The 16,483-nt window shown below is 41.3% G+C and overlaps 1 protein-coding gene across 2 annotated transcripts in view; it reads right to left on the reverse strand.

Moving 5' to 3' along the window:
- Positions 1-16,483, reverse strand: part of GSAP (gamma-secretase activating protein) — a 120,417-nt gene that overhangs the window by 28,919 nt on the left and 75,015 nt on the right. For both annotated transcript variants that reach the window (XM_083183043.1, XM_083183042.1), the window contains 6 exons: positions 15,683-15,752; positions 10,972-11,054; positions 5,974-6,027; positions 3,594-3,722; positions 3,452-3,510; positions 1,902-1,933 (listed from right to left, as the gene is read on the reverse strand). In XM_083183043.1, coding sequence (XP_083039169.1) covers positions 1,902-1,933; positions 3,452-3,510; positions 3,594-3,722; positions 5,974-6,027; positions 10,972-11,054; positions 15,683-15,752 — 427 coding nt within the window. The remainder of the gene's footprint in view (positions 1-1,901; positions 1,934-3,451; positions 3,511-3,593; positions 3,723-5,973; positions 6,028-10,971; positions 11,055-15,682; positions 15,753-16,483) is intronic.

Here is a 16,483-nt window from a genome sequence, read left to right on the forward strand (position 1 = left end):
GGGAAGATCCCAAGCCATAAGGCAGAGGGAACTCCAATGACCTTTACCCCTTCAGGAGAACGAGTATAAAAGTTCTCAGAAGACAGTGAGAAAGCAGGTTACACTGCTTTCACACTGCAGAATCGGGTAAAGACCCAGTATTTGTAAACGGGACTCAAAACGGGTCTGAGCCATAAAGACCCTTTCACACTGTGTGTTTTAACAGGTACATTACAGTTTTAATACTGTGTAAGATCCATTCACATTGAACCAGTTTAAACTCCAAAGAAACCCATTTTACTTCCTGGACGTGGTGTGGACAGTCATCACGCAGGAAGCCAATCATGTTCTTGAACTTTCTTTATTATTACTAAATACCGTTTAAGACCCTTTCAGACTGCCAAAAAATGGCTCTGAAACAGGTAGGACCCTTCTTTTTTAACCTTTTAAGAAATACCGGTATTTCTTAAATGGTTAAAGCACCCTGGAGCTTTCACACTGCAGCTCTAAACGTTTTAAAAAGCAAAAAAAAACATCAATATACCGTTTGAGCTGCAGTGTGCAAGGGGTATTAGTATGAAATTGCAAGAATTACGAAATAATTAAGACTCCACTAAAAATTAAAAAAATATCTCAAGAGGCATTTACTCATACAGTACTTGAGGAATGGATATATTGCTTATACTGGATTTGGCTAACTGGAAACTGCTTGAGGTAATTTACAGTAGACTGAAAATTTCTGTATTATTCTACAGGCTCAAATATTGAGCAGTTGCTTTATATATATATATATATATATATATATATATATATATATATATATATATATATATATATATATATATATATATATATATATATAATGCAACATGTAATCAATAAATATATGGGTACTTGTTTCCTAGCACGGCGCCCACGATTTTGATTGTATTGATCGGGTCGGAAAAATCACGTCGATCGCATCCCACGCCAACCAAATCGCATGCGATGCGATCGACGTGATTTTTACATTGGAATCAATGTAAAATGGTCCCTGAGACCCAATTTTACATTGAATTCAATGTAAAAAGCCCCAAAACCCCCCATTTTAATAGCAAACCCCCCCCCCCTCCCCATATGGGTGAAATGGCCCTCCATTGTTAACGCCACCCCACTATTGACGCCAACCCGAAGCGTGGTGAGCGCTCTGACATTTTCATACCCCCACAATCCACATCGGCGTGGAGTTGATTTTACATAGTATGGCGAGCGCACCGAGCCCGAAGCGTGGCGAGCGCAGCGAGCGGACACGCATAACTTCACAGGTCTACGCGTCCGCTCACCACGCTTTGGGCTCGGTGGCGAGCTGCGCTCGCCACACTATACAAAATCAACTCCACGCCAACGTGGATAGTGGGGGTATGAAAAGGTCAGAGGACGCGTACCGCCGCCCCTCGCGGGCTCGCTCCGTTCGCCACGCTTCGGGTTGTCGTCAATAGTGGGGTGGCGTTAACAATGGGGGGGGCATTAACCATACTTTCTAACCATATACAATGAGAAATTGGCCATATTGGCCCATTTCCCATTGTTCCCTATGTAAAATCGGGTTGATCAACCCGATTTTAACTTTAAAAATCATTTAACATTATTCTCTATGGGAAAATCGCGTTGATCGCATTGGTCGCATCGTGGCCCATTATAATAGGCCGCGATGGACCCGATCAACGCGATTCTCTTTCACCGGCAAATACACTGGTGATTGACATAAAATCGGGTCGATCGCGTCGACCGCATGCCTTAAGTACCTTAAACTTAAGGCATGCGATCAACCCGACGGGCGCCGTGCTAGGAAACAAGTACCAATATATGGTTTCCCTTACTTGTTTACAAGTCAGTGTGGAATATACAGTTACAAAAACATGGATTATGATTGCACTATTTACCATATCTCCGTGTGGTCATGTTTGAAAGCACCCTAAAAAAAAAAAAAAAAAGAAGATCTAGGTAATATGAGACAATGAATGATCTGTGCAAAGACTTAAAGAGAATATACAAAGGATCCTATTTTTTAGGTTCCAGATTAAATGCAGCTTAATAAAAGACATAACTCCTAAAAGAAAAACTCTACAATTGTAACTTGTAAAGCAAGTCAGTTAGAAGCAATGCATGCAGATATATGGGCATAGTAGAAAAATTCACAAGATATGTATTATGTATTTGTACGAGAGGATAGAAATAGTTCAATGATATTCAAGGACACAGGTTTAAATTAGTAAAGTTTGTAAGCTTTTGAAAAAGTATTCTATTGGTAATGAAAAATAAAGAAAGTCAAATTGGGGCAGCACTGGTGTACTGGTTAGCATTAGTCACGGATGTCATTTGCACCGTGGACTCTGTATATTCTACCTGTGGTTGTGTGAATTTCCTCTGCGTACTCCAGTATCCCTTCCACAATCCAAAAAGTATGCTGGTAGGGTAATGGGTTTGCAATAAAATTAACCCTATCCTTTATCTAGCACCTTATAGAAGATAATAGCTAGAACCTGATTGGCTGGATTGGACAACACATACACTTCTAATAAATATATTCTTTACCATTAACTCCAAAGGCAGGCAAAGTTTGACAGCAAAAGGTAATTTAGACTCAACCTATTCAATTAAAGTGCGAATTTGGCACATTCAAAAACACACACGTTGATCGCCGAAATACTGGTAGATACACATGTTTTCTGCGAAATTGCAGGCATTTTCGAACAGATTTTATTCAGTATTCGTCAATGCGGTTTCAGAGTAAAAATTTTTATAACAGGCAAAAGAACCCTGCAATTGAATACAGTAGGATGAAAAAAAATTGGATGACGTGCTGCCTGCTCTAGTGGAGATTGCCAGAGGAGGGAACTTTCACTCCTTGGCTCTGGCTGCCAAGATGAGATATATATATATATATATTTTTTTTTGCTTCTGATTGCAGGCTATATCAATCGAGTAATTAGTGCATGTACAGTCTACCGATAAAAGCTCTGTATGCGTGAACTGCATACAGATATGAAATAGGCTCTAGGTCTTTTGGAAGGAGGCTTAATATGTCACATTTGAAGTAAATGGACTGCCCACGAATAGTGGATGAAACCATATTGTGTGTCCAAGCATTTATTTTTTCCTAACAAAGAACATCAAACTGACTTTGGGAGTGTGGACCGGTCCAATTGAGGTCATGACACAATGCTCCTCTCGGAACGTTTTAGATAATCAGGATATCTTTAGAGGGCCTCGTGGGACCTGCAGGAAAAAAACACCTCTATCTCCCCCCAAGAACTTTCTACAAGTGTAAGCTGCCAACAGTATCTCATTTCACAAGAAAAATAAAATGACAAACATAAAACAAAAGTAAAACTTAAACTTGGGCATGCCCATCTACAAACCAGGTCCAATATTTTGCACCCCTGGTCACAGATATATTGCAAATTATCAAAAATTGTAGAGATTAACTCACCTCCTAGCATTTTCAAGTACATTACGCTGATAAACATAATTTCTCTTCTCATTGGTATCCTGTAATTAGATTTGGAAAATAATTGTTTTAAGCGTTTTTTTTTTTTTTTTTTTAAGTATTGGTATAATGAAGCATCTCTTACCACCTGAGAAATCAGTTTGCGCCAATCCCTTTTCTGCAAGGTGTTACTGTAAATAAATCTTTCCTGGGTAAGTTTCATGTACTCCATCTCAGAGTAAAACTTTTCCCAACTTCCTTTAAATGTTCCCATCTGTTCAGGAGACATAAATATTATAACATTATGTTACAAAAAGGGTGATACCTTGCTACAAAACCATTTTAAATATATATTTTAGAGTAGGTGCATCTTTAGCTGGGATGCGGTCATTTGGTCTACAGCAAGATGGTCGACACCATTAGGTTGACATGGGAAGTTTGACAGGTCGTTCGTTCGACAGGTCATTAGTTTGACAGTGTCTAGGCCGACAGTCAAAAGGTCAACATGGGGTTTTTCACTGTTTTTTGAGCCAACAGGCAGTATTTCATTCCCTGCCATCCACAAGGGCGTGGTGGGAGAATAAAATAGTGTGCCGAGCGTAGCGAGGCACCGTGTCAGGCGCATTGCGAGCGCAGCAAGCAATGCGAGGGGACGCGGTGCACTTAAAACTGTGTCCATGTCAACTGTTTTGACATTCAGGTAAAAAAAAAAAAAAAAAATGTAGACCTAGACATTGTCGAACTAATGACCTGTCGACCTAGAACCATGTCAACCTTTTCCCATGTCAACCATCAGTGCTTAAAGTTGTCCTGGAGAGGTGGTGGAACTCCTTTCCCACTAACACCCCCCCCCCCTATTAAGCAGAGCCAAGAACAGTGCCAGAGAATTTGTGCCCTACCTCCCACAAAGCGATAATGGTCGCACAGGGAAAGGTGTGGTTGCACAATAGTAACTTTACTTTAATAAAATTACAACACACAGTAGCTCAATCATATACACATTACACCACATGTAGTGCCCTTGATTCATATTAAATCCGACAGCAGTGTCCCTTATACACGTAATGTCCACAGTTGTGCTGCTTATACACATCTATCTCGGTCTGTCCAGCAGATCACTGTTCATGTCCCTCAGCAGCTCCATGCCCTGTCTCTCTCCAGCAGCTTCCCCACCTCTGAGTCCCTCCAGCCCCCGCTCACCCTGTCTTCATCAAGCACAGAGCCTACACTTCTTAGTGGCTCTTCTTCACTTCAGCGGTGGTGATGGCATGACAGCACATACGCTGTGCCAGAAGAAGAAGCTGCCAGGACAGGCATTTATGTTGGAATTATTGTCCAGAGCTGTGGGTAGAGGTGGAACTCAGTTCCCCCTATCATTAGAGGTGGTGGAACTCTGTTCCACCTCATTCCCCCTCACCTCCCCCGATTTACCATGGGCAACTATGAGAAATGTAATCGTACCGATCTACTTATTACGAACATCATCTCAGAATGGCTATAGATAAGGCTCTGAATGCGAATCAAAAGCTTATTAAAAATTTAAATAAAATGTAAACATTTACTTTAAGAAACAAAACTCTTCAAAATTTTAATTATAGTGAAACAGTTCCTAAAAGTCTGTCTGGGCTTCCAATGCAGCGCACATCAATGATCCAGCAATGCAGAGTCATGGAGGCTCTTGAACCCACAAAATGTGCACAGCAAGGGTAGTGGTCTCATGCATCATGAGGCTATGCCCATTTTTCAGGTGCACACACTAAAGTCCTGACCATACCCACCATTGTTGGAAGGTATACAGAAGTACTTATGCACAATTAAACACCACACTACCTTAGTGACAAGAGGTGCTATTTAATATGAATTGTGAATTTATGGGTAATTTTTAAACTGATCGAGCACCCTATTTACACACATCTGAGGGGAGTATGCTTATATTCATAGTGCCCATTGTCAATTGTTTGATATTACTGCTGATATGGTTTGCTATGAGAATTGGGTGCGGATTCACTTTCCAGCTGGGATTATACTGTATGGTGCTATTTTTGCGCAGATTGAAAAACACAATATTTCTGATCTTTACCAAACCACTTAGTATAGGACCAAACATTACCTATTTACCCCCTTTTAAAATTACAAATGAATTTCAGACACCATACCAGCATCAGCCCAATAACCAAGATATATAGTAAAAAGCCAAATAGAAATCAATAGGCCTGTTGATAAATATGTCAGAAAGATGATCACTACTGGCTTATTAAGGCGAGGCTGCTTGACATCTCCCAATATAGATAAGTATGTGTGTTGGTCTGAGGCAGTCCTGGCCAACCTGTGGTTCTCCAGAGCTGTGATTCTACGTATCTAAACATGCAGTACAATAGTTTTAAAAATCCTCTATCGATAACTGTTGCAAGGCATTCTGGGACTCGTAGTTTCACACAACAGCTGCAGAGCCACAGGTTGGCCAGGCCTGGTCTAAAGATTTAGACACTCTAATGATGCAGCGGTACCAAGAGTAAACACCTTACCTTTAAGATAGGCATATCTGTAATGTCTGTTGTACACGTCACACCATCTATGTTCTTCAAATACATATTTAAGAAAAATACAAAAACAAAACATAACAGCAGTCAATCAAAAAAATGCACATGTGGTCAGACAACTAGATTGTTTTCAGTGTTTAAAAACATTTTATATTTATTTTTTCCCCATCTTGTATTCTTTTAAAAACCCATGGGCGGGATGTACTGAATTCCAAGTTCACAGCCGCAGCACCAGGGGGTCAGTACTAGCAGCCGGGAAGCACATCCAAGCCATGTAAGGTGCTCAGCGCTGCCCGGCTTTTATAGAAGTGTATTCTGTATGGCCACAGTAATCCCCAAATCCTGGGATTGAGAGCTTCAATCCCGGATTTAAATCCCGCCTATTTTAGGCTGGGATCTCGCTCCTGGGATTGGCCTCCCTACTCATGGTTAGTGGTTGGGTGAAGTAATTTATTGTCAAACAACGGTTTACTCTTTTTAGATCATAATGACAACAGAAACTACCCAAATGACCCTGATCAAAAGTTTACATACCCTGGAGATTTGGGCCTGATAACATGCACGCAATTTGACACAAATGGGTTTGAATGGCTACTAAAGGTAACTATCCTCACCTATGATGTGTTTGCTTGTAATCAGTGTGTGTGTATAAAAGGTCAGTAAGTTTCTGGTCTCGTGAAAGACCGTTGCATCTTTCATCCAGTGCAGAACTGACAATTCTGGATTCTGAGTCATGGGGAAAGCAAAATAATTGTCAAAGGATCTGTGGGAAAAGGTAATTGAACTGTATAAAACAGGAATGGGATATAAAAAGATATCAAAGCAATTGAGAATGTCAATCAACAGTGCTCAAACTCTAAGTAATGGAATGTGAGGGATTCTGTGGAAACCAAATCACGTTCAGGTAGAGCAGTGGTCAGGGAACTCGGTCCTCATTACCCCCACGCAGTGCATGTTTTGCATGTCTCCTCACAGAAACACAAGTGAAATAATTAACTCCACCTGCGGACTTTATAATATGTGTCTGTAAGTAATTAGTACACCTGTGCACCTGCTGGGTTACCAGCAAAACATGTGTGGGGTAATGAGGACCGAGTTCCCTGACCACTGAGGTAGACCAACAAAAATTTCAGCCACAATTGCCAGGAAAATTGTTCGGGGTGCAACGAAAAATCCACAAATAACTTCAGCTGAAATACAGGACTCTCTGAAAAAAGTGGTGTGGTAGTTTCAAGATGCACAATAAGGAGGCATTTGAATAAAAATGGGCTGCATGGTCGCCAGAAGAAAGCCATTACTATGCAAATGCCACAAAGCATCCCGCTTACAATACTCCAAACAGCACAGAGACAAGTCTAGAAAATTCTGGAACGAAGTCATTTGGATTGAGGAGACCAAAATTTTACTTTTTGGCCACAACTATAAACGTTACATTTGGAGAGTCAACAAGGCCTATGATGAAAGGTACTACTGTGAAACACGGAGGTGGATTGATGATGTTTTGTGGATGTGTGAGCTACAAAAGGCACTGGAAACTTGGTAAAAATTGATGGCAAGATGAATGCAGCATGTTATCAGAAAATTTCCACTCTGCCTGGAAGCTGCTGATGGGACGTACTTGAATGATCCAACATGACAATGATCCAAAACACACGGCCAAGTTGACCTGTTATTGGCTAAAGCAGAATAAAGTGAAGGTTCTGGAGTGGCCATCTCAGTCTCCTGACCTCAATATCATTGAGCCACTCTAGGGAGATCTCAAATGTGCAGTTCATGCAAGACAGCCCAAGAATTTACAGGAACTGGATGCTTTTTGCCAAGAAGAATGGGCAGCTTTACCAACTGAAACAATAAAGAGCTTCATCCACAACTACCACAAAACACTTCAAGCGGTCATTGATGTTAAAGAGGGCAGTACACAATATTAAGATCAGGGCCATTTGGGTAGTTTCTGTGGTTATTATGATTTAAAAAGAGTAAACACAGTTGTTTGACAATAAATGGCTTTACCCAACCGCTAACCATGAGTGAAAGAAAATTTTGTGTGTAATTGTTCATAGTCTCTGACAAATAGCCAGAAAATCAGAAATTCTGCTAGGGTATGTAGACTTATGAGCACAACTGTATATGGTTAGAGTTTCCTTGTGAATATAATGGGAGTGTGCATGACAAAAGGATGTCTTTACTTGGATTTTGCAATTTATTAGTACATTACTGCAGATACTTTAGAATATGAGTGGATTGCTTATTTCAGTACAACATATGGCTTTATATATTGAGATCTCTTCTAGGTTGTCTTGTAACATTGGGCATAATTCAGACCTGATCGTAGGACAAATTTGTTCTCAAAATGGGCAAAACCATGTGCAATGCAGGTGGGGCAAACGTAACATGGGAAAATTGTAACATTGTTTCTATGCAGGGTAAATGCTGGCTGCTTTATATTTACACCGTAATTTAGATTTCAGGTTGAACACACAACCTCCAAATCTAATTCTCTGCACGTTTTATATGCCTCACCTGCAGTGCACATGGTTTTGCTCATTCAGAAATCAAATTTGTCCTGCGATCAAGTCTAAATTGCGTCTGTGGAGGAAGTAGGAGCAGGCAGGCAGAGGAGAGGACTGTGGCCGCAGGAAGCAGCAAGCATTGTAGAGAAGCTGGGAGCCGCAGCAGCACAGACGGAGAAATATACAACAGATGAGGATTAAACTCACGAATAAAAAAAAAATATTTCTGCCGTTTCCTGAGGTGTCCTCCTTTTTAATGTGTTAAGGGGGACCAGCCTGTGGTGTCCCGCTCTTTACGCAAGGGAGCAGCCTGTGGTGTCCCGCTCTTTACGCAAGGGAGCAGCCTGTGGTGTCCCGCTCTTTACGCAAGGGAGCAGCCTGTGGTGTCCCGCTCTTTACGCAAGGGAGCAGCCTGTGGTGTCCCGCTCTTTACGCAAGGGAGCAGCCTGTGGTGTCCAGTTCTTTATTTATGCAAGGCAGCAGCCTGTGGTGGCCTGTGGCAGGGGCAGATTGGGACACTGGGAAGCCAGGCAAATTCTCAGTGTGCCGTGTCCCGCACCCCTCTCAGTGGCCATTCTCCTACATACAAAACCTTGGCTGCCACAATTGGAGCTTCAGCGTTTGTGCAAAATCTCAGTTAATCTGGAGCCACATGACAATAATGTGCTAGGCCAGGGGTAGTGTCACTAGTCCCCCTGCATCATATATTAGGCTGGCTGCAGGAGACCTGCATTTAACAATGCACTGTTGCTTATGGGCCAGTGGTCTGGACTTGCCCCCCAGGCTAAAATTTGCCAGCCAGCCCCTGATGGCAGCCCTGTAACAATGTAACATTTTTTGGGGGGTTGAAAGCTCTCCCACATACAGATTTAAAGATAATTCAAAAATGCTACTGATAATATGATACATAAAAGCTTTGTTTTCAATTCAGTGATTTTTATATTGGTATAGAACTACTGTAAATACATTCTTGCTACCTTCCCAGCATTCATCTAAACAGTATTTACAGTATTTTGTTAGAACAATATCAAAAGGATTTGTCACTGGAGATCTAGGGGCTGCAGGGTGCACCCTAATGTCATCCATTGAGGGTGAAACCAAAATGCCACAGCAATCTTTGGTGGCAGCTTGCATCTCCCGGACCTCCAGACTAACAAATCTAGGGGCTCAAATCCAAGTGATCAAGGGAGTGAAGGAACTCCAGAAGAAGTGGGTGTTCAAGTTAACAAATTAGTAGAGAGTGAGAATGAGCAGGCAGCAGTGGGTCAATGGATTTGGCAACAAGGTCATTGCTAGTGACTGCCATTTCTGGAGGGTGGAGAGGGTGAAGGCCTGAAGTGGGCCAGGAAAGCAAAGAAAGGTAGGAAATAAATATAGTGTGGTTGTGGGCAATACCTTTACGAATCTTAGACGAAAAGGGTTGGAGAGAAATGGGGTAATAACATGAGAAAAAGAGTATTAGTGTTACAGTTGAGTTTCTTCTTTTTTTTTTGATTAAAAGGTGCCCATACACTGCTGAGACATCTCGCAGCAGTGTTAGGACACCCGATACCCTGCAAGGCGCCGGGACTTTCCGAGCGGCAGGGACGCATGCGCCTGGAGGGAAGTCCCAGAACGGGTGGTCGGACGGCCAGCCGGTCCGACCACCTAGTCGGGTTCAATGCGCACGGGACCGCGCATCAGACCTGACTGCATGTCAGAGAGAGGCGATTTGGTCCGATTTAACGGGCCGACTGGTCTCTTAGACCAGAGAGGATTAGTGTCTACTGAGAGAGAAATCCAAGATGGGAAAAGATCAACATAAAGAAAGAGTGGAGGAGATTGGAGAAGATATGTTCAAGTGTGACAAGATTGGTGCCATGACTTCATTCCTAACAACTGAGAAGAAAGACCAACTAGGCAGGACAGTCAGAAAATGGGGACAGGCTGGAGGAGAAGAGGCTAGATGGGAAGGTAAATGGTATGGTAAAAATGACCTGGAGGGAGGTGATGTTCTGATTGATGGACTATATGTATAAAAAGATAAAGTGTCTACAGTGTGTCTACAGTGAGCCTACAATTTACAGTTAATCTAGCAACAGTATTTTTATACCAAGTCACACCCTTGTTGACATACTTGTGATATCAATTGATGTTTAGATAAAGAAGGCTCATTAAAAAGCTAAAATAAAATAAAAATAACAGGCATTTATTTATCTACAGTAGTTTATTTAAGATCAAGTAAAATAAATCTTATCATTCAGTTAAACAGGTTATATTCAAGCTAAGGAGGAGCCTACACATTTTTAGATTTTACAATAAAAAAAAGTGCACCTCCATTTAGGAGTCTTTACGGACACAAACCTTATAAAAATTATACACAACTTAAATACACATTTTAGGAAAATAATGAGGCACATAATATCACACTTTCTTTGAAATAAAATCTCTAAAAGGTAATTTGCAAAAATAGATCATTTTCACACCAATTTACCTTATCCCAAGAAGGCACTGATGTATATGGCAAAAGTTTATCAAGAAAAACTGTCTCCAAGCTCAGGCTCCTGTGCAAAGAAGCTATAAAAAAGGCATAGTGTGAATAAGAAATATTTTATAAAAAATGACACGCAGATTTTTTTTTTTTTTTAAAGAACTTGTTGTTTGAAAAATTAATATGAGATGATTATATTTCATTTTTTGAGCTGCCAATACTACTAACTCTATGCTGAGCTATCGTACTGGACAGCATAACATGCATTAAATAAGGCCAAGACATTTGGGGAATGTGAATTTCTGGTGTATGCATATACAGTACACTCTACCCAGATGATACATTATTATTGGCAGTGTATTATAAAATGTCTGTACACTTAAAGAAAACCTTATGTCACTCTTGAACGTTTTCATTGTTGTATTCATTTTAGTTTTACAGCATACATACATAAAACGGACCTGATTACATTTCATACATTATAATAACCACAATTGAAAAACAAAGGACTTTACAATTATGAATAATAGGCCAATGATTCCACAGTCATATTTCATACAAAAGTCCACAAAAAAATGGAAAAAGAGGAGGAAGATGAAAATGTACCCACTGAATAAAATATATGGTGGCATGAGAGTGAAACCATAAGTAAACCATACCTCTCAACATTATCCAAACATTATCAATTCTAGGGATACAATGATCTCTTCCTGGACTTCCATTTTAAGATGAAATTTAAATTACTCCCGATGCAAAACCTTTCTTATAAATTAACTAGTTCAACACAGTTGAGAGCAATCATAAATTAAGAGGGAATTCCAGGAAAAGGAGCATTTTGTCCCTCCTGAAATGAAGTTGGAAGTTTTAATTAAACCCTTAAGTTAGTTACACACTAGACGGATGTGTATACCCAGCAAGATCAAGGGTGCCAGGACCCAGCAAGTGCATACACACTTGTCGATGCCAGCAGTGATGGAGCGCAAGTGGGGACCATTCTTCTTTTGGTAGCACTGCACTCGCTAGTGTTGTCCTGCATGTAGGAACAACAAAAGATGTAGCTGATAAGCACAGGAGTGTGCATAGTCAGTGACATAGTGAGTACACACTAGTGTTCTGAACCGCCAAATAGTTCAAAGAATTTTCTAGTGTGTAACCAGCTCTAAACTAAAAAAAGTCAGGTGATAATGGAATCTCTGGTATTAAAACCACCCAGTGTGCCATCGCTGCTGGCTTCGACAAGTGTGTATGAACTTACTCTTTCTATATACATACATACATACATACAACAAACCGTAATCATGAAAACACAGAGAAAAGCAGAGGACAAGCACTCACAGGCATGAAGAAAGACAGTGGTTAAATTCAACAGCATATTACATGAGACACTAGTAGCAGTACCCAACAGCATGTTGTAATGTAATATGCAGTTGAATTAAACCACTGTTATTCTCCATACCTGTGAGTGCTGGTCCTCTGCTTTTCCAATTAGTGGGGAGGCAAGTGTGATTTTTATTTTAGATTCAGGAATTTCTCGACTTCGATGCATGAACATTAAACTGAAAAACACTTCTGACAAATAGGGGAAGAAGAAGGTTTATTTATGAAGTAATGTGACTGACAACCATGGAAAGATATCTGCTGTAAAGGCAGTAAGTAATTAAAATAACCAAGAGCCAAAGATACATACCATGGCTATATAGTCAGGACCTAAAAGTGAAGGGATTTGTTAAAAAAACAACAAAATGCTTATACCAGATGAATTTTACAACAGTTTGACAAATCATGCGAAAAAAACTTGTTCGCTTTTGAATTTAAAAAAAAAGCCATGTTCATCAGGCATAACATTTGTCTACTGTGCATGAGAGATATAGGTTCTTTGTATTCATTAAATGTATGGCCATTGCTTAAAGGACGATATTAAATAGACGCTTTTGAGTTCTCAATAGACCTTACATCCCTAGTTACAAGTATCCAATGTGCAATAGTCTGCTTAGAGGCTGGCCAGCCTTGCTTGCAGCAGTCAAACACAAACAAAAATCAGTCTTGCAAAAAGACAGAGTATGACGAAAGTAAAGTACACAAGGTGTGGACAACCTCCAGAGTCTGCATAGTGGGATTGTCTTCAGCTGGAGAAAGGGGAACAAAAATTGGATTAAAGTGAAAAGAGAAAACAACTTTGGGAAGGTATTCTAAATGAGTGCACTGTGTGGGTCCTGTTGAAAAACAGGAAAGCAGCTCTATGTGAGGGGTTGTCTAAGTCTGAAACCCAGGACACGGAGACAAAAGCCAGGCTTCCATGACTGGCTTCCATGTTAGCCAATTAAAGGGGTGTACACACGCTGCAATTTTGACAGGTTTTCGATTAAATTTTGCTTATAGAAGCAAAATCGAATCAAAATCGAATGTTTTTAAGACGCTTTCGATACTTTAATATGTACACTGTGCCTTGAAATCAATATCGAATGCAAAAGTGCAGATTGAATGTAAAATCAAATTGAAAGCAAAGGCCAAATCGAAAAAGGGTGAAATTGGGAAAAATGAAAGCAAATCGAATCGAAAGTAAACCGATGCGCTTGAGAGAGAAACCTCATGCAAAGGCTCAAATGGAGCCTTTTGCAAAGCCCTAAAAGGTGCGTATTCATGGTTAGATCTGGCATTGAATTAAATACAGTATGCCATTTAATTTCTACTATACAGTCTTGCCTGGCAAGACTATTTTTCTTTTCGATTTCCACTGTACGTGAATGTGCATTGGGATCAAATCTGCATCGAATGCTGCTAAAAGCATTCGATGTGCATTCAATTTCGATTCGATTTTGCTTCTATAAGAAAAATCGAATAGAAAAATAGTGCATCTCTCACCGTGTGTACGCTCTATAAGTTCCAAAATAAGGGTTAACTGGTGAAACAAAGGCTTGAAAGCAGAAGACGGCCAGACCACATGTGTGTATATATATTATACGACGGGCCCCTCAGGGTCCAATCAGGACACTCACCAGACAGTAAGGTAGTAGAAAATTATTTAATACATCACCACACAGTGTATAGGACCAAAGTACACACACACAAACGCACATATATACATACATACATAGCACCGTGCTCCCAACCACCAACACTATCAGGTGAGGATAGAGCTCCCCCTAGGTGGTTTTTACAGGGTCACCGCACCTCCCCCAGTTTATTTTTACTTTTGAAATTCTCCCTGCCCCTTTTAAATGTTGTAATGAGCACCCTTCTGATGCACAGACAGTGTGAGAAAAGCAGGGGATGGAATGCGCCTGTAAGAGCTGATCTGACGGCCGCTCTTATTAGAGGAGGTGAGCGGCCTGTAAGAGCGGATGGACGGCAGGATACGGCTGGAAGAGCGATCATCTTCCAGCCGCATCCTGCCGTCCGTCCGCTCTAAAAGGCCGCTCATCTCCTCTGATAAGAGCGGCCGTCAGATCAGCTGCTGAACAGTGTGCAAGCTTCTCCAGTCACATCACACACCCCGCCACTCCCCTCTGAGAATTGCATGTCAGCTCTTCCAGGTGCCCCCAGCCTGCCGCCACCTCCACCCTGCTGTTATTGTGGGAGGTGGGGAGGGGAGTTGTCTTAGGGAGGAATGCATGCTTGGCGATAGGACGGGGGTGGGTGCCTGCTCGGAGGGCAGCACCATGCCCTAAAAAAAAAGTGAAAGAGTGAACACTAGGAAGGGTATATACAACCTGACCCTAAGACAGCGCAGGTCAGGGAGGCAGAAATAGCTCACCTTAGTTAAAGCAGACTGTAAGCTCCCAAAAACATAACTGGAGTAGAATGGACTGTGCTGCAACAACTCTGCAAACAATGCTACCACTCTAAACTCCAGAGCTGAAATGGCCGCTGCAAAAGGGGGGGATGAGCCTAGGAGAGAGACAGACAGACCTCCAGTAGGTAAACTAGATACCCACCAGTAGGGTTGGAGGCAGAGCTAAGGGATACTTGCCCCCCTGGAGCCTAAAGGACACACTACCGCTGCGCTGAAATACCTGGGGACCTAGTGGTGACCCAAAATCAGTGGGGAAGTGGGGCTCCGCTTATCCTACCACGCTCTGCTGATGGCTTTCCTGGTGCCAGGGAAGTGCTGAAGCATCTGGCTGTGGAGGTCAGGGACCCTGCTGCAGCACCGCTGTGGATCTGCCAGCAATAGCGCTGTCAGTGCTAGCCGCAGGAGGGAAAGGTTACAAATTAAGTGTAAAATCCAGGGCTAAAAGCACCCTGCTCCTTCAAGTGTAACCTTTCCTGAGGCACCAAGTCCAAAACTAACTGGTCTGGGGCAGGAGAGGGGAGGCGCCTCTCCCTCTGCACTCAAAGGTGGTATTGGGCCATACACACGGGCATTACAGCGTAATTTCTGAGTGATCGGTGTAGATCACTCCGTGTGTATGGCCCCGGGCAACGGAAATATGCGGTTGTGAACGTCGCTATCGTCTGACTAGATTTATACTGTATGCAGTATAAATCTAATCATCACCAGTGTTTCCTGAGAACACTGGCCGTGACATATCGCTCAGCACGTATCACTGGTGCAGGGATGTTTACCGAGCGATCTGTGCTGAACTATATCGCTCAGCACTCCCGTTGCCCTGTGTGTACAGGGCAGAACTCCTTGGTGAGGGAGATAGGGAGAAAGAGGACTTTGATCATATGGTTATTCAGGAATAAAGTAACAAAAGCAGAAACTGCATACCAATGATGAACTCCTGTATGGGGTCAAACGTTGTACATGTTGACAAACTGTCACAGATCCATTCGATGATCTAGAAGACATAATTCATTACAAATTCATACATATAACTACCAGGTAAATGTTGTACATGTCTACTCTTTCTATTTTACTCTTTTTCAAATGATTGTAGTTTTAAGTCATGGAAGTGGCACAAATTAGTTTAAAATTATGAAAGCAGTAGGATCACAACAATTGCTAGTCCAGTGGATCATTGTTAGAACAGAATGCAAGAAGGGATAGAGTGATGTTTGATACATATTGCATCCTTTTTATTAACGGTTTTCTTATATAGCGCAGCATATTGCATTGCAATTTACAATTGGAAACCGTTATATAACTGTGAAATAACAGAAAGACAGAGGTAGGAAAGTCCTGCATGCAAGCTTACAATCTATAGAATAATATAAAACGTGTGCCAAAAAAAAAAAAAAAAAAGAAACTCTACTGTGCAAATGTTGCAGGCTTAAATAAATGGAATATAAGATGGTCTATATTAAAATGCTTATTATGCCAAATGATTCTTATCTTTTTTTCAAGTTCTGTTTGACTTAAAATGTTTCCACAAATTGATTTAAAACAACTTAAGATGCTGCAAATAAAGATTTCTCTAACAGATCATTTGGTACTTGTTTCCTAGCACGGCCACACCGATTTACATCGGGGTGGTCGTGTCGGAAAAATCGGGTCGATCGCATCGCATGCGATTTGGTCGCTTTTTTTTTTAAATGAAATGTAAATCGGGTCCCTGGGACCCAATTTTAC

Source organism: Crinia signifera, chromosome 4, assembly GCF_055691185.1.
Source record: "Crinia signifera chromosome 4, ASM5569118v1, whole genome shotgun sequence".
Classification (NCBI taxonomy): domain Eukaryota; kingdom Metazoa; phylum Chordata; class Amphibia; order Anura; family Myobatrachidae; genus Crinia; species Crinia signifera.